General features: G+C 40.8%; 1 protein-coding gene across 2 annotated transcripts in view; it reads left to right on the top strand.

The window, feature by feature from the left end:
* The first annotated feature begins 1,295 nt into the window (after positions 1-1,295).
* Positions 1,296-19,207, top strand: part of LOC126042566 (L-threonine dehydratase catabolic TdcB-like) — a 33,245-nt gene continuing 15,333 nt past the window's right edge. Inside the window, exons 1-4 of one of the 2 annotated variants that reach the window (XM_049809848.1) lie at positions 1,296-1,540; positions 9,255-9,597; positions 14,024-14,140; positions 15,047-15,288. In XM_049809848.1, coding sequence (XP_049665805.1) covers positions 1,440-1,540; positions 9,255-9,597; positions 14,024-14,140; positions 15,047-15,288 — 803 coding nt within the window. In that variant the 5' untranslated portion in view covers positions 1,296-1,439. Of the gene's footprint in view, positions 1,541-1,564; positions 1,735-9,254; positions 9,598-14,023; positions 14,141-15,046; positions 15,289-19,207 lie in introns of those variants that run through there. The other variant, XM_049809847.1, reaches the window with a different exon arrangement.

Raw genomic sequence — 19,207 nt, 5'->3', positions numbered from 1 at the left:
TCATTTTGTGAGGAGCTGAACTCATGTCAAGACTTGAGCGCATCAGTCTGGGCTCACAGACACCCACCTGAAAGCTAGGCATTGCGATTTTCACTACTTTTAAGTTCCCTTTCCTGCCCACCACTGCACTTCAGACATGTTATGAGCAAAGTAATAACTCCACCCACCTTCTCTCTGTGCTTCAGGGCACCGGTGAAGTTGTCCTGAACTTCACTCTGGCTTAGAATGCAAGTGTTAGCAGCAGCCAACTGCTTTTTTGTCTCTTCACTCCTGGCAGCAGCGTGCTGCTGGGTTGTGGCCATGTGTAGCACATGCCACCTCCACAACATGCACACCCAGTGCACTACCAAGGGCTTTTGGGTGGGAGAGACAGGAAAAAATGGTGAGCTGGAGCTTCATCTGTCCTGATGAAGTCAGGGGAGCATGGACCTGTCTGCCACGCCAGTGTAGGGAAGGCTCCAGCAGCACAGCTCAGAGTTTCATAAAGATCCCAGAAAACTATTTGATCATATATTCTGACTCTCCCATATAAAGCAGATTATAATATTTCTCATGGTACTCTGTGGGGAGGGTTAGGTCACAGCTTGGGTTAGATTTTTATGATGTGCCTGTTCTCCATCTTGGAGGTTAAGATTTTGTACACTATCAGCAGAAAGCAGAGGATACTGGGGGACCACTGATACCTGGAAGGGGACACCAGGTCAGTCCCAGAGCAGCCTGGAGCCTGCGCTCCATCAGGGCTGTTTACCAGAGGAGAGGAACCACAGAAGGACCCCCTGCTCCCATCTCCATTGCATCTGGAAATGTGGCACTGCCTTTGCTAACACTCTCAGGGCAATGAAGAACAGATTTAGATGGGTTTTTTCTATATCTGTTGCTGTAGTCTCTTCCTTAGATGATCTTTTCTATCTGTATGATCTGGATATCTCTGCTTTTCTGCTACAAGGACTTGTGCCAAGAGAAGACCCAATCTTTCTCCTCTGCGCCTCAGACACGAAGACCTGTGTCCCTTGGTGCTGCCTTGAAGAGGATCCCTGTGGGTGACTCAACCACCAGAAGAAAGGCATCCCTTTCTTGCCACCTCTGCCTACCCAAGTGTATGCTGTTAAATCGCAGGCCCTACAGCGGGTCTAGATCATGCTCTACAGCTAAGCAGTAAGTAACTAAAGCTTCAAGTGTCCTGCTAACAGAGCGTCAGCCAAGCATAATCCAGGCCCTGACTCAAATTGACAAGGACAGGTTGGCCTCTGAAATAATCTCTTTAAATAGCAGCAGCCATCTCTCTCAAAGGCACTTCCCTCCCCCAGCCAGTGCCGGAGAGCTGCTTACAGCACGTCACCCGCTGTTTCCCACCCAGGCATTGCAGGGCTGGCACTTCTCACAGGCAAGTGTGTCCCCTGCCCGCAGTCTCCCAACTTTGCTTTGCACCAGGAATTACAATGAATTTTGCAGCACAGATTCTCTACTCCAGGGTGTTAAAAAACAGAAGTCCCAGGGACCGCACCAGGGAAGATGAAGACTACGATCCTTTCTGGCAAAGGTTGGAGAATATTGCTGTCTGACTTAGAGCTAGAGTGCTCCTTTCTCCCCCTCAGGGGTCATGGTCAGCCCTCGGGGTCCACCCAGGGCCAGGCCCACGGACATGACAACCCCTGGACCCCTCCTGCCTCCTTATGGTGTCGTAGTTGGAGTTTTGCTTCACCTCGTTGTTTATTTAGTCGCTGTGCTGTATAGGTAATGCTTTCTTTTTCCTTTCCTTACTTTCTAAAAAAAAAAAAAAAAAGGAAATTGTTTGTAATTTTCCAGTTTCTCCCAGGGTTCTGTGGGTATGAGTTGCTCTTGGAGTCATCCAGTAGAAGCAGTGGAGATTTGAATGCTTTAAGGCTGTGGAGTTCACTTTTTTTTATTTCTTCATAAGCACAGTATTAGTAATAACCCTAGACGGGCCAATGGGCTGCTGAAAATTTGTCTTGGGATAGCCTGTATCAGATCCTGTTGTTATAGGTGTTCTGCGCTTTTCTTTGTTATTGTGCTTATGGTCTTGGATTCCTGTTTTCAGGCTTGGATGGCACAGAGAAGACATCTAGCACCCTTGCATAGCACCAGTTGCGAGGTGTGCACCCATATGGCATGGTTGTGTTTGCACAACCATGCTCTTAACCTTTTCCATAGTTGTTTTCTCCCCCAATTCTATTATCTGGACACCACTAGCAAGATCACAACCTAGCGTTGCCATATGTGGTATAAACAATGGGCAATTCTCATCCTGCCAATAGTCGCAGTTGTTGGTAATATTTAAAACATTGTTTCAGTGGGCTCAATGCTGTTAATATACCCTCATGGAACACCAAAGGGGAAGACAAGATTCCAGTTCTACATTGAAAAAATGGCTTGCCCAAAGTTGTACATGATGTGACATGTTCTGCAGCGAACTGAGAATTTTAAACTGGTCCTTTCATCGCAGGACCATTCTTTCCTCTAGTTTGCTATTTGTTCTTTATTACAAGTGAATTATGGAGATGTGTTAATCACCAGAGAACCTGTAAACTCAGAATACATTTAACTTACAGAGGAAAAAAGTTTAATTGCTTGAAAAGTTTTAATTGCCAAACTTTATGCAGTGTTTGATAGTGATCATTTGACATTCACAGCTGTGAAAGTACTGTAAGAACTGCTTAGAGGGATGGATCTGTTTGAGGGACACTTGGAAGGTGTTGCAGCAGAGGTAACCAAGAGAAGTGACCTTCTGAGTTCTACTTGCTTTCAGATTAGTTTTTCTCATGTTATCTGTTTAGCAGCTGACACCCAGTTGCCATTGCCAGCAGTAAGCAATGACATTTCAGTAGGCATACAGAAGACTGGCAACAGAATATGACCACAGATGAAGGCAGATGGAGTGTTAGGCTCAGGCTTTGCTAAATCTGACTTGCTGAAAATAAAGAGGTATTTTATCAGAAGTGATAATGCAGTTTGGTTGTTCCCTGCATGAGCCTGAGCTTTCTTCGTGTTTGTTGTTGGTGTAAGATCACACAGTTTTGTCAGACCTGTGTATGGTGAGGAGAGTTATAAATGCCTTCTCAATCTCAAGTCTTGGTTATTATGTACCTATCTATGCTGGATGGTCACAGTGCATACATCCCCTAACATTTGTGTCATACAGGCTAGTAACTAAGCCCTGATCTCTTTGTCTTTAAGACACTCTGATAAGTACTCTGATAAGTAGCCCTGCTACGAACTTCCTGCAGGAGTCTTAGGCAAGTCGCTCGATCTGTCTGTGCCCCAGTTTCTATCAATAAAGTTGAGCTAATATTTACTGAATTTGTCTTTCAGTAGTGAAAGTGTTTAGGGGAAGAAGTTGGTGATCGCTGTGCGATTTAGGAACAATCACTTTGCATAGGGTTTGGGTGTCTAAATGTCAGAGATGCATTTTAAATTTCCATCCTGTCATTGCCACTAATTGGGAGGGATACAGTCTCAAATGGGCATTTCCAAGTACCAGTGCTGGACAAAATGCTGGTAATTTGAGAAAGTAATGTTTGAGTGTAGCATTGTCTTCAATCTGTTTTAACTGTATTGTCAAAGAGAGATCTAGCGTGTTCCCTCCCCATGCCTGGGGCATTTTACTTGTCACCCTGTAGTCCTGCGGAGGACACTCAGACACTCTACAGTGCAGTAACCTAGAGTTACTACCAGTGAAGATGACATCTGCTATGATGCTTGCCATTTGTATCTCAGCAAGTCTCAATTTTTCTATAATTTCTCTTTCATAAAGACCCACTTGCACAAGCTGCTGAGATGCTTTTACGAATTGCTGCTATCACAGCATTTGGGTTTGATTGGGGGCAGGGAGGAATAGAAGAGGATTGGGTGGGGTCAGTGGGGATTTTGCAAAAGTAGGGAAGCTCACAGGGATTTACACTGCCAAAAGGAGTTGGGATGGAACAGGAGTGCTTCCGAGCTATTGAGAAAGAGGTCTGCAACAAATCGGGAAGATATCAGAGGGGTGTGGAAGTCTCAGGCATCTGGAAGGGTCAGAGGAGATGGGGCTGGGGACATGGAATAAGAAGGATTAATGGAGCTGGGTAGATTCTGGGTAAAAGAGGGATTTGGATGAGAGAAAGGGCCCTCTCTGTCATATCCTGGGATTACCTCTTTCTCACTCCTTTCCGAGGAGATCCTAGTCACATCTCAGCCATAAGCCAAGCATACTGCTACCTGCAGCAGGCTGCTTACCTCACCCCTCCCGGTACATGACCTGTCTCTGCTCAGCACTTTGAAGAATGAGGTAAAGTGACTTTTAAAGGGTCACTTTTTGCTGTAATAATTATTCTCAACTTCCAGGCATAAAATCTGAGCCCATTTATCCAGAAAGCAGAAGACAAGTATGTCTAAGACTTTATCTTCCCAATGTCTGTTGCTCAGCGTGCTCCAGGAAGGTGTTCAGGCAGCCTGAAGGTGATGGCAGCATATAGACACAAGCTTAAGAAACCCCTACCCCCAAAACATGAAAAAAGAATGAAATAAAAATGTATAGAGTACATGTGCATATATGTGCATGTGTGTTGATGGGTTAATTACAGGCTAGCCCCAATTCATTGGGGTGGTATTTAAGCTTAACCCTAGCCAGTTTGCACTGTGCCATTGACCGGTCCAAGTTAGGCATTCGCGTTTGAAATTCTTGTCATGGCATAGACCCCTAAGGATGCTAAAATACAATACAGAACTTGTACCGTACTGTTGGTCCTTCTTCCTGGTAAGTGTGTATCATTGTGAATGCAGATGACAAAGACTGCTGTGGAAATGACAAAGAAATGCTGAGTTTTCAGTCTTATACTAAAATGTCTTTGTTTCCTTTTGTGGCACTTGAATTTCTATCTATGAAGCAACAGAGTAACATTGGAACACATGTCCATAATTCCAGCTTCATTTCTGCCTCAAAACGCATTGTTGTGACTCATTTTGTAAGAGGTGTAAAAGCTGCCAAATGGGCCAAAAGCTGACATCGGGTACGTCTGCAAATAAAAATGGCAACACTGGGCGAGACCAAAGAGTTCTCTACCTCTGTGTCTTCTCTGTAGTGGTGGCCAGTTACAGGAGCTTGGAGAAAAATAAAAGCCATTTAAGATGCTTTCTCTCATTTGCTCTCATGGAGCCTGCCAAGTAAGTGCTTAGGGGCTTCTTGAACAATGTACTTATTAGTCATTATTAGACCTACCTCCATATAGTTGCACAATTTTTTTAGGAACCTGTTTATATTGCCTTTCATAGCATTCTTTGGCAGTGAGTTCTGCGAGCTAATTATTTTTGGAAAAAGGGAACTTCTAAATTTTCTACCTGATACTTTCATATGATATGCCCTTAACATTTATACTGGGAGAACCAGGTGGCTATTTCCTGGGCATCCATGACTGTAGATTTTTTGCTCCTTCAGTTTTAGAAGCTGAAGATAATCCAGTATATCAGTTTAATCTGTTTAGTCTGTTGCTACATGGATCCTGAGGAAGCCAATTTGCATGTGCTTCATCTGACGGGGACACATAATTGTTCCATCGTTGCAGGATAACTGCATAGGCGTTTCTTTCTCCCTGTAATAAAGTCAATAATTGTGGTCTTCAGGTATAGTATGTGCTACTACTGTATTTTATCTTCCCCAAATTATTTTTGGTGGTTTTATTAATCTCTTGGTGTATTAATATTACTATTTTTCCAAACTTATTTCCATAGTGCTATTTAACTTGATGAAAATTATCAGTATATTCAACAAAACAAACTGGAAACAGAACAATTATTCATTCCAAGTTGTTGCTTTTTATCATTCTAAGAGTACATTTCAGCACACGCTTTCTTTACATTGGCTTTAAGAGTTCAAACTATGTAAAGCTATCTGCTTAAACAAATGATATTTTTCCAGTTCCTTAATTATTCATGGAATGTCTGCATATGTATCTTCTCTTTTATTTTTTGCAGTTATGCTGAGCAGCTGTTCTTGAAAAAGTAGGTTTATAAACTGTATTTCCATGTTTGCTTTTACTAATCACTTTAAAGGTAAAAATACCATAATTTATAACCACATAACAAAGCTTGCTAGCTGTATATTTGTTTTATGGCTGGAAATAAACAGACTTTTTCATGAGAACTTTCCGAGACAAACTCCAAAAAAGGAAAAGTGATTCATTTGAAAGGAATAATGTTTTATAATGCTGGGGTTTGTATTTATATTGGCTCAGATTTTCATCTGGTGGGCATGGCCTCTAGAACAGAGGCCATACTTTGTAACCGTGCATGAGAAGTCACGCGCTGTCTTTTTGTGAGCACTTGCATGCTTTGCTGCCTGTTTTGACTGTTCCTGCAAAAGAAATCCATACAGAGGTGTTCTACACCAAGCATACAAACTGCATTTGAGGAGAGAAATGCATATGACCCAACAAGGTTATTAGTTGCCTCTTTGCGATGGATTGTCAAATCTAAACCGACTGTTTACCTTGGGAGTTTGAGAGCTCTCGCTGGGTCTGTGGCACACCCAGATGGGTTCAATAGGGAAAAATGTCATTAACGTAAACTAAAAATATGTAGATAGAAGGAGAATAAAAATTAATCTGAAATAAATATACATAATACATACATATACAGTACCATGATGATATTCCTTTGGTTATAAGGTTGCTGACCTTTCAGATGCACATGGATGACAGTTTTCATATTAAATGTTGACATGGTAAGGTTTCAGATGTGCTTTAAACCTGTCTCAAGGTCGAAAAGCCTACACATATTTTAAATCTGTTTCACTTTTGTTCTTTTTTTTTTTCCAGTGGTCATAAGGTGGTGTCTGCATCAGGGTCCTGAGCAGATATTTACTGTTCATGAGAACAGTGCTGCAGATCAAGGACTGAGAATCTGAAAAAAAAAAAAAAGGAAATACAAGAGTAGGGCCAAAAATCAGTATCCTGTTGTGGTCTTTCTTTTTGCAAAAAAGAACATATTTAATGGCACTAGTGTGGTGGGGTGTTACCCTGTAGATTTCTAGCAGAATCCTGGTTCATCAGTGGACTTTTTGTGGTCATCTTTGGTTGGGATTTTTATGGATTTTTGTAGATTGCAATAGATGCAAGGAAAAAGTGTGAGTGTTTCTCCTGTCTCAAATGCCAGTCAGTAAAAAGAATTTTTGACCTAGAAAAATCACAAGTTTTTGATCTACCTATATGTTTTACCTTACATATACCCTTTTAACCCATTGCCAATGTAAGGAATAGCATTCGTTCCTAAAGTTTGCTAAAAATTTTAGATAATATATTTAGAGATAAGATGTATATGTTCTTCTCTTTTTAGAGTGGTTATGGGCTACTGTGATATGGAAAATGTGTTGGGGTTTTTTGGCGGGGGGGAGTAGGGAATGAACTAATAGAGATGTGGCTTCGTATGTGACGATAGCTGTTGTTTATTCAACAGCCCTATTTGGTTCCGGGAGCCATGGGCTGTGCCGTAACAAGTTCATGGGGAGACAGTCTGATCTGATTGTCATCTTTGCATTAAGCTAACTAATATGCATGAGAACTAACACTGGAAGCTTAACATTTTCATGAAGTGTTCCAACCCTCTAACCCCAAAGGAGCAGAAATGCAGAAAAGTATGGAAAAGAGCTACTTGATAAGCTATTTAATTTGAAAACGGAATGCCTGCTGTTTGGGTGTATCAACTTTAAGATATGCTATTGGGAAAATATTTTAAATCACAAGTGTTAACATAAACAAGTCACAAATGTGTAAATACTTTATTTATTTATCTTAGAAAATTACTGTTGAACCCATTAATTTTGAGAGAGAAGACCTTGCTACAAAAACTGCCCTTTTTTGTCTCCTGTGAAGATATACAGAATGACCGATGCTACTGATAGATCACTTGATTCAAGTAACAAAGCCTCTTATGCTGCCCACATTGTTATGTGAAGTCCTCAGCGGAACAATTGGAGGTGTAATAGGAAGCAGATCTACTGGCACAGATTACAGGACCACGAAGAAAATGGATGACACTGCCAAAAGCGGCTGTTTCTAAATATTTTAGAATTCTTTTTGGAAATCATTACAATGCTTATTACAGTGGTGACTGCTGCTGTAAAACTAGGGAGGCATTTGCTTTAGCCAACCCTGCTGATGAATAACTGCATAGCTTAAATCCAAATTATTTTGTGAAAATGGTAAATGTGGTTTGTTGGAGATGATGCTGGAATCTCTGGCATAATTTAACATATAAATTTTTTAGAAAACCCTTTCTTCCAAATAGATTAATGTTGAGTCTTTCATGTAGAGGGTCTTATGCTATCTGTGTAATCATAGCCACAGACTGGGGGTGGTATCAGCTCTTTTCCAAATTACTGGTCTTCTGCTTAATGCTTCTTTTCCTCTACGTTACTCTCCAAATTCCTGGAAGTTTTCCATTTATTTGTTAGTAGGGCTACAAAATCCTACACTGTAGTATATTATCCCTTGTGAACTCCTGAACAGTGTGGACCATAGAATAAGACAATCTAAGGTAGGAATACCAGGAAATTTTTGTAGCGAAGTGTTATGTCTCTGAAGTTCCTTGGGGAAGGAGGTTTGTGTGGCATCACAGTGTCATCTTATCTACAGGTGTTTTTCTCTATGAAGTGTTAAACTGCAGATCAGCAGACCTAGTTCTTTAGCTCTGTAGTAGGATATAATTGTTATCCCTTATCAAAGTAATTTCCTTCCCATCACAAGGCAGTTGACAACTGTCAAGAGTATGGTCTGCAAGTACGCAAGAGCAGAGAAGCACACCTCTTGTGTACAACGTAATGATGTTTGTTACCGCTATTAATAGTATAAGGGAGTGCTCTGCAGCAGCTATTTGCCTTTTTTTGAAAAACATGCATACAGCAAATGCAATTCCAGTTATCCCAAAATTTCTGGAAGCACTGAACTGGGATCATTGCCAATTGAGACTGAGTATCAAGGGAGGTCTGGCTGCCCAGACAGCATGGATTATATCTTTCTTATTTTCTTGGGTATGACAGTTTCCCAGTTTGTCCACATGTCAGGTTATCTGTGGCTTTCCTAAAAGCTGGCTGGTTACCATAGTTTTCAGTCCACCTACAAGATAAGGTAATATGACAGTAATAATTCACTCTGCCTGTCTAAGGCTTGCAAAGAACAGCTGAGATGTGCATCCTTCTTAAATGCTAAATGTCAAGCCTTTAATCATCCAAGCTTTCTTGACAAGTTTCTTTTATTTGTTTTTAGGGATGACAATAAAATAAAGAAACAAGATGCCCCAGGACTTTGTGATCTTCACTGTTGTAAGGATGAGCCAATAAGAAATGGCCTTATTGGGCAGAAGCCACCTTCTATCAACCCTGAGAGACTGAAAGATTTTGGTGAGGAGGATTACCTGAACGGGGATGTGAAGACCTGGGAAATGAAGATAGTGAGCCGTAATGAGGAGTTACTTAGGGATGCCCTTTCCCGCATCCCTCAGTCAAGCAGTAGGACCAGCCTGTCAAGCTCTAACAAGCTGATTCGATTTGAAGATATTAGTGCAGCAGCTTTCAAAATCCAGTGCGGTGTTCAGAAAACCCCCTGCATGGTAGGGAGATTATATGGCTTTGCATTCTCTCAGTATTTCTTTTATTTTCTTTATGAAAGTTGATCAGAAATGAATGAAGAGTATGTGTGAGTTGCAGCAGATAGATCTGTGTAAGATGACCCATGTTCATATTAGTTGTTGTTAACTGTCAATAAGCATTTTCGTCTTACCTGTTTACATTAACCTAAATCCTCAAAGATTGCAGTGACCTGTAAACAAAGGATAAACCACATTAGGCATAGACTTAATGCACTGTGATATTATGCTCCTGGTGAAAAACTCTCGCTACGAGGAACCTGAGTTGGAGATGGCAGACTATCAGCTGTTTGGGTAAGCAGTCTCATGGGAGAGTCTGGTTTGGAACCAGCCCGCATATTTGGAGAGTTTGAAGTACAGATTTTCCTCCTAGGCTGGCCAGCCTGGCAAGGCTGGACATCTTCTGCAACCAGGTGGTTCTGCCACGTGCATCGTCAACAAAACAAGGACATTAAGATACACAAACATATGCACCTATGGATCAGTCTAGGTATGAAAATGACTGAGACAACTCTCAGAAATGCACAAGCACTTGCTAAGCGTAAAAGAAGTACAGCGGCAAGCTAGTTAATTTGTAGTGTATTTCTAGTGTTGGGAGCTCTTCATGAGGCTATTGTAGGCACTCTGTGGCTAATCTCTTTTTGCTACAGTGGGTGAAAAGAGTGCCTTTGCCAAATAGCAATTCATAGCAGCAGCCCCAAATCACTCTCTCGATTAATCCCTCCCTGCTGCTAACCCAGGGCACCCTGCCAGCCTCACCGGCTGTGGATTGTCTTTCTGGCCTGCGCAGGGAAAGGACCTTGGTGTCCGAGACACAGCTTGGGGATAACAGTCCCTGGAGCAAAGTGGTTGAGTCTGCAAGGTATAGCAGTTCTCCTGGTTCCCAGATGGTGCCTGCTGATCCAGAATTATTTTTGGTGTTTTCTTTTTAACTTACAGTTCCCAAAATAACTTCAGCATACTACTGAAGAGGTGTGTCTCGTGGCAAAGGGCATGATACAAGACTGTTTGAGGCTGTATGGTGGCAAAAAAAACTTGCGGGGTAGTGTTGGCTGGAGTGCAGGGGGTCAAACTGGATGCATTTTGCATTCGTATACTGCCTGCTCAGAGTGACTCGGGAGTAAACCATCCTGCCAGCCGTACCTGGATTTCCTTTCAGAGTGGAAAAGTTGGCTTGCTCGGGAAGGCAGGAGGGGGAGTGAGCAAACAGCTGTGCAGCACGGGTGGTCAGGGAGCCGGGGCCTGGGTGAACAGAGGGAGCGTACCAAACTCTGCGCCTTGCATTGTTTGTCACCAAAACTCTCAGACTGTCATGCCTGAGAGCACAATCGGTGCTCTAGACAGAAGCGTCCGTCTTCTGTCAATCTCTGCTTTGTGGAGACACTGTCCCAGGAAGAGAAGATTTGCATTTATGTTCCAGGTACACTTCTCTGTAATTGACAGCTCTGGTCAGGTTTGTTAGATGGGTTTAATCTTGCTGTGCAAAGGTAGGTCTGTGGGCAGGGAGAGGGAGAGTGTCTGGGCTTAATCTGGAAAGCAGAACTAGCTAGCTCCGTACCCTTTGATAGCCTGGATCATCCCTTCCCTGCAGCTCATGGCGTCGTGCACTTCGGCCAGACTACTTTAGTCTATCTCAGCCCCATCCCCTGAGCCGTGTCCTTGCTCTCAACACGTCCTGATGCAGGGAAAGGCAGGACTGCACTACTGAGTCCATCTTCTGCTCCTGCAGGCACCCGTGTAACACGAAACGTTTCGTAAACTGATCGTGCTCCTGCTCACGAGTAGTTAAGCTCTCTTTGGCCAATTCACACCATTTGTTCTCAGGCAGCTTTGCCTCTCAACCTAAATAGCTCTTTTCTCTTGGGTGTCCCTGGCAGCTTTATGCAACGTGGTTGTATCCCCTTGCTGCACTTACTGTGCCAAGCTAAACAGGCTTTCTTCAGTCTCTTTTTATGAACTATGCTTTTGGGATGATCAGAATAGTGGAAAACCTATATCCCCACTTGTTTTAGTGTGAAAATAGCCCATGACTGTTGCTATTCAAAGTAACGTCCCCACAGAAGTCATTAGTATATGTTTCATGCACTGATTCGAAAGGAAAGCATTGAAAGCACAGGGTGGTGTCAGGAAAAACACGGATAATCTTTATCTTAACTCATTGCTGAGAGCTGAGAGCCCCTTTCAAGGACATTTGTTTGGATTAATAAAGGAAGCATGACTATAACCCATTCAGTTAATTGAACGGAGAAACACTTTGCAGGGTGATTTCTAATGTGCAGGTAAGACCATGGGTGGACTGTCCTGGATCCTTCTGCAGGAGTTTGCCTGGAGCTGAGATATGGCATCACGAATTAATGTAACAGATGTTACAGAGGTAGTAAGTATAGGAAACCAAGGAATTAGCATTAAATTGGGCACTTGGTTTGGTTACTGATGTAGAACTTTAAGGGTTGTTTTGTGTTAGCTTTGTGGAAGCCAAATGGAGGCTGTGCTGTGTGTTGTACATTAGAAGCAGTATCTGTAATCCTTAGATAAGATCACAGTGACAAAAGGGAAAACTTACAGTCTGGTTCAATGAGTCTTAAAAGGTCACGCATCAGGTCAGTACAGCTGAAATAGCACCGACACCTCCTTTGTTAGAAGTAATTGCTATATTTAGGCTACATGAAAAAAGCCTCAGTTAAAGGAAGCAGAAAAGTATAACCCGAGGAGTTAAAATATTGAGTATCAAAATTAAAGAAAAATAATAGTAATCTGAAGTGTACCACCTCTGTGGTAAAGAGTGACTTAGTGACACATATTTTTAAATGTAGGAGACTTAGCAACTTCAAAAAGTCACAGGATTTATCTCCTTAAATCCTTTTTCTCATTGTTCACTCTAGAATCCAAGATTCTCTACAAACCCCAAAATGATACAACTAGTACAGTATGTGAAGAACCAGTAAAGATGTGTTTCTTGTCTAGTGCTCTTGTTCTGTTTTGCATAGGCATTGATTAGGCTGGTTAGGATAGAAACTATTACTCTCTCAGTGTACTAAGTGCTTTCCATTCTTTCAGTTCTGCAGCCAGATTTGCAAAGGAGCAGCAAGTGGTAGCTCCTATTGCAGGATTTTCAGAAGCAAAATAGAGAATCTGGCCCCACCTATGGGTGAGGAACTTAACATACGCTTGTAAATTCACTAAAAAACCTTGAAACATTCATCTGACATGTTTAGTTTAATTGTGTACCTTATAAGAAGTATCTGTTTCAGATATATTTAGTTTATATAAATTCACTTTGAAAGTCCCACAGTCTGAAAAATATGTCCGTACATATTACTAAGTATACTGTACACCATATGCATGAGACTGCCAGATACTTTTTGGGATAAATATTTAAAATATATTGCCATGCTCTCTTTTAATCTCTCTCTCTTTGTGACTTATAAATGAGTGCTTGATCCCCTAAATCCCCAGGTCCTTATTTGCTTTGGCAGACAACGGACAAAATCGAGCCAATTAGGAAATAGAGACGCAGAAACAGAGATGCAATAGGCCTAGGGAACTGGAACCCACAGGCTTACCACAGCTCTATTTCATAAGTTATCTTGTTTAAAACTCTTGTTTTAGATAATGTGGTAATAGGAAATTAATATGGCAATGCATGCTGTGCATGTCTTACTATAAAAATTGATAAAGCTTTGCCATTTAAAAAAAAATATTAAAAAATCATGCACTTCGACACTGCATCATATGTAGTATGCTTGCTAATTCCTCTCAGCTCAGGCATCCTTTCCGTTCCAAACACTGCACATTTTCAAACAGCTGCTGCTTACACTTGCAATCTGGGGAAATATTTTTTATTATTTCCATCATTCTTCAAATAAGCAACGTCTTTACTAATGTCGTACTGACCTTAGGAGGCAAAATGGACAATATTCAGTAGTGAATCAGTGGCAGAAATGATAGCAGAGTCATACTAGGACTCAAAGAAGAATTCTCTAACCGCTTTTGTATCTATTAGGACATGATCTTATTTTGGGGGTATTTAATGTCCAGTTCTGCAAGTACTAAAATATCAGACCATGGGGTGGCTTTTGAAATAATTGAAAATACTTATTTTAATATCTGTATTTGAGCAGTAAGACCAAAACAAGGGCTATTTTCAGAATTCATAATGGCATGGGGTATATATTTTGGTGCTGCAAGTTTGAAAATGACTTCCATAAGCCAGAAGAATCTAGCAGGTAACAACACACTGTCATGTATTTCTAAGGAAACAGATTATGAAATTTACTTTTTAGAGCTCATACATAGCAGTTGAATACACACCTCACCAGGGACCTGATGGGATGTGGAAGATTTTTCTTAATTTTAGATACATCCCCATAATAACTTTTCTATACTCCAGTATTCTAGGCTATCCAAGCAGTATGGAATGGACATCTACCTAAAGAAAGAGTTCCTCCAGTACACGGGATCTGTGAAGGAAAGAGGTGTACTTTACCTTCTGACATCATTGCCTCAGGTATAACAAAATGTCAGTGTTCAAAAAGAAATAGATTAGTTCTGCTTCACCAAAATGGGGCAGAATTAAAGATAATTTTACCCGTAACATCCATGGAATCACAGTGTTTCTGGCCTTTTGAGCCACTGTGCTGAACAACATAGATAGGTCTGTGAGTATCTGAATGTAAAACACTTTACTACTTTCTTTATGCTTGGCCAATCTGCTGGTGAAATACTTAAAAATATCTGAAAGAAAAGCTTGCAAAATGTAAACATAGACATTTTTCTGTGGCATTTATGTGACAGTGTTTGTATGCTTACTACGGTTCTGACGTGTTGAAACCACCAACTTTTAAGTGACGATGAAATTGAGTTACAATGGGTGATGAGAAGGATCTAGATCACCAATTGATTTTGTAATGAATTGCAGTATCATTACGTGAATAGCTTGTTTATCATTTGTCGTAGGAGGTTATTGAGTCTCTGCAGCAATAATAATTATAATTGGCATGATACAGCAACTCAGAAACAGTGGTTATTCCCGCACTTTTGTAATAATATGAATAAATCCTTCTATTGAAGGGGAACCTGAAATGAAATAATTTCACACAGGCAGGGAAGAGGGACCAGATATCGGCTCTGAGGGGTCAGATATCAGCTCTTCTGGGATCAGCTTTTGCAGCTACTTCCAATGGAACAAGAAGTGAACCCAGAGGAGTGCAGGAACAGGGGTTGATCTTGTGCTGTTTTAGCTCTGTGTGTATGTCCTGAGATCACACCAGACATGCATATACTGTATTATAATATCATAATATGATCAGCTAGTAGAGGAAAAGAAGGAAGTCAGACCGTTAGAATGATCCAGGATCATATGGGACAACTTTGTGACAATATAAAATGTGCAATAAGCAACGCTGTTTTTTAGGATCAGCAAAGAAAAGGGGTGATCGTGGCTTCAGACAGTAACTTTTCCATGGCTGTTGCTTACCACGCCTCAGAGCTCCGTATTCCAGTGTTTGTCATCATGTCAACCAGCACGTCCCCGGCCAGAGTGAAAATGTGCCGTGAGTACGGTGCCATGGTTATATCCTATGGCACTACAGCTAAGGACTCCCAGACACACGCACGAAGGTTGGCACAGGAAAATGCTTACCTCTACCTCGAAGAGTAAGTGGAAAGTGAGGCTGATTAGAAAGATTAGATTAGATACTTGAGCAGTTCTGCAAAAACAATTAGTTTCATTAAAATTTGATCACAGGTCACCAAAATGTTCCCATTACCTGGAGTATGGACAGTTACATATTCCCAGGCACAAATCATGAGTCTTTTTATAACAGTTGGGGATGGAAACCAAAATGAAACACTCTTCCCCCAATTAGGCAAACTTCCTGATTAGGAATTTTATGGGCTGGTATGGTAATGGATATATGTTAACTCTTTATGAATGCTGTCAGAAAGCATTTAAGGCTAGCTTTCATTTTTGGTCTCTCTGTTTGGACTAAAATGGGTAAAAGCTAATCTTTAATGCACAGGATTCAGTGGCATAGTGTAGAGCAAAAGAAAGTTAATGCTGTAAAATTTTTGTGTATCTGGTGTGACTGACAAAACTGCGATTCTGCCTTGAAAAAAGATGAAGAGGAGGCTACTTCACACATTTAAAGTAGCTAAGGATCAGTATAAATTTTATTTTGAACTATTTGAGGTCATTGAACAAGCCCGATCTAATAAAAACATGATTAGAATAAGCTAAGACAGGCAAAAATATTTAGAACTGATCCATTTTCCTTTTTTTCCCCCCCTTTTTCTCTGCAGTCTCTTCTGGCTTTCCCTTCCCTTTTCTTTTTTTCTCTTACCTTTTTTCAAGTAAGATTTCCAAAAGTGCAGAGGGCTGAATCATTAGCATGAGGTAGGCGGAAGTCCCTCTGATGCACTGAGCTGGAATGTTATTCTCCCTCCCCATCGCTGCCTCTGTGCAGGCTTTAATCACCACTTCGTGTTTGTATGGTACCTACTGCAGTGAGTGCCTGTTCCCCTTTGGCTCCTAGGCTCTACTGCATTAAATGTAGTAATAATGAGTAATGTTGCTTGGAAGGAGGATCCCAGAATGAGCAGAATGGTGAAAGTCCTCACTTCTTTCCCCATTGGTTTATCGGGAAGAAAATATTAAAAACTGTACTCTTCAACTGCACTTGCTGACAGCAAGTGACCCCCAGGGCTGCATGGTGTGCCTTCTCTTTCACCATGGGCACAACCTTGTCCCAGACTGAGACTTTCAAAGAAACCCAAAGGAATGAGGTGCCCTAGATCCCACTGAATTTTAAACCCATTTAGGCTCTTTCTGAAAACCACAGCTTTCCATAACCTTGTGATTTCCAAATTTCTGTCAGCCATTTTTCAATCGATGTGTTAACCCAGCTGGCTTGCATCACCTATCACGTTTGCGCATAAGAACTAAATTATTTTATTGTAATTTCATGTTAATCTTTCCCTCCTCCCCAAATAATTATTTATGTTACATAAGGTAGATATTCTCCAGGTTCATGAAGCTCCAGGGTCAACGCCTGCGAAGGACTTCAGCATCTAGCATTGAGGAACTCTAAATGTACATGTTACCATTAATAATATCGAAGTCCCCTGATTTATTATATTTCAGGTTACAAGAAACAGAGTTATTCAATCTGTTACTATGTTTAATTAAAACCTCACAGATGCAATTTTCACACTTTAGAGGAACAAAAAAAAAATCGAAAAAAAACCCCCACTACAGTTGTGAGCCTTTTCGTAATGGGATGCCTGAAACGTACTTTTTTGGATGTAGACTGGAAGAGCTTTCCCAGAGAGATGTATGTGTATATAGATAGCCAGTCATCTTCAATGTGTGTCTGACACACATTCATCATCACTCACCAAAGTTGTCTGTAAAACATCAGCTAATCTCCTGTGCTTTAGAATGGAACTTCTGAAATGTCATTGTACTTCAGTTTAATTCTAGCTTGCATAAAATCCCTAGCAATTTGGTCTCTGGATCTCCTTAACCAACAATTCATTCATTCCTTCCTGAAGTAGACATTACGTGACTGACTGGTTTTACCTGCACAAGTAATGTCCTGTAGCTGGGTGTGTCAGTGTTAGTTCTTCCCATTTCTTGAGTTCAATTAAAATACTGTGTTATGAAAATGATCATGCAAGGGTTCAATTAGAGGAAGGAAACTTTTTATCCAACTGCAACTTCCTGTGAAATTCCAGGAAGGAAATGTGATTTTTTTCGAGTTGGAATTCAATCATGAAGTCTATATAATTGCTGCTTAGGTAACATGGGATTTTTAATAACTATAAATGTTCAGGACTTCATTATAAATGCAATGTGAAGATTGAGAAAAAGTAACACAGTACCTCTAGGATGATGTGAGAAAGATTGATTTGTGAATCAGAGAAGTTAAGAGTGCTACAGATTGAATTACACATCTTCCTTCATTGAGAGTCCATTTTTTTTTTCTCATGTAACTCCATGTCCAAATACTGATCAGACCTGATCCTCATTCATTTGTGATCTGGTTAGTCTCTTACTCTAGGAAGGACAGCCAATAAGCTTTCAAGCCCTTTATTTGGAGAACAAGGGAACAGAACCTGCTAGCTGCCACATCAAAATTTGGGAAACTGAAGCCTGACAGCCCGTCTTGGATTGCTGATGTATTGTAACTTTCAGAAGGCAAATGGCCAAATTTCTAGCTCTGACTAAAAAATGCTTATTTAAATCTACAGTCTTTAGTTTTATCTGCCCTTTTCCTTGATTTTCCTTCAATGGGATATGATACTGAAAGAGATATGTTCGCTTTCGCAAAGTGAAAGTAATCAGTCACAGTGCAAATAAAACAACTGGTTTTATTATAAAAAGCTGAAGGCTGATCAGTGAACTGGTGTTCTAACTAGATGTTAGCAAGGAAAATGTGATTATCTGAAACATTCATTCAAACTGCTAATAAATCTCCATGCCCAGAGCAGTCTCCTTCAGACAGAATTTTTTAGAGAAGTTTTACTCATAAATTGGATATCTCAGGTCCTCATTCATTTTTGCAGGTCCCCATGGTTTCCCATGTAACCATGGCAGGGGTAACTCCACAAACTCAGTTCTCAATCTTATTTGCGAATAAGGCTCCAGAAGAATTGTTTAGGAGACCAGGGATGTATTTTTGTCACATATAAGAATGAGGGGAGAGGTCCTTCAGTATCTTGATAAAGACAATAAATTTAAGGGTTCAGTTACCCATCCTGCTAAGATTTCTTGCCTTCATCTTTAGCTATGCTGCAGGAGTGAAAGTTCATTCCTCCCATCCTTTCTTGTGTAGTTATATAGACTCTTGTCCTGAGGAATTTGCTGCGTTTTGCTATGTATGTGAGGTAACTTCGCAACAGGGCCTTGGTCTCCACCTTGCAGGCATTCTGTACCCCTCTGCTGAGCCTCTCTGTGCGTGTCTAACAGTAACAAAAGCATAGCTTCCTCCTACCCTAACGTCCTGGGTCAAGTAAATCAAGTGAAGTCATTGGAGCTATAATTCTGTTCGCGTATCTGCCAGAAAAAGCAGAACATACAGGCATACAGAGGTCTCATATTTTTCGTTCATATATCATTCTACATTTACATCTTTGCTAACTTCTAAATAAAATTCAAACCAGCTTCAGAAATAGATCCAAGTCAATTGTGTGACTGTACAGTGGACTTTTCTTCAGTCTTTTGTCTCTGTTTGACCCTATTCTGCTCATTAAATTACCTTTGCCTGAAAGTGTTTTACCAGTGAGCGTTTTGGCATGACTAAATGCTTCTCCTACCCTTCCAGAGTAATGTGAAGGTATCAGATATTGGCCCTGGATTGTGGAAAGACTTAACTCTGTAGCAACGTTTGGTATTTGTGAGGTTGAACCGCAGCGCTTAAATTTCATGAGAATTCCCATTTATCACAAACACTAAATTCCACTTATAAGTATAGCGAAGGAGATCTCCTTCTGAGACTTTGCGTTTAGTTTGGACTGCCACATTTAAAATTTATGAAGCATAAGGTAGTGACAGCAATAGAAAAATTACTTCTGT

Source organism: Accipiter gentilis, chromosome 9, assembly GCF_929443795.1.
Source record: "Accipiter gentilis chromosome 9, bAccGen1.1, whole genome shotgun sequence".
Classification (NCBI taxonomy): domain Eukaryota; kingdom Metazoa; phylum Chordata; class Aves; order Accipitriformes; family Accipitridae; genus Astur; species Astur gentilis.
The sequence above is the reverse complement of the archived record's forward strand: the minus strand, read 5'-3'. Positions and strand labels throughout refer to the sequence as shown.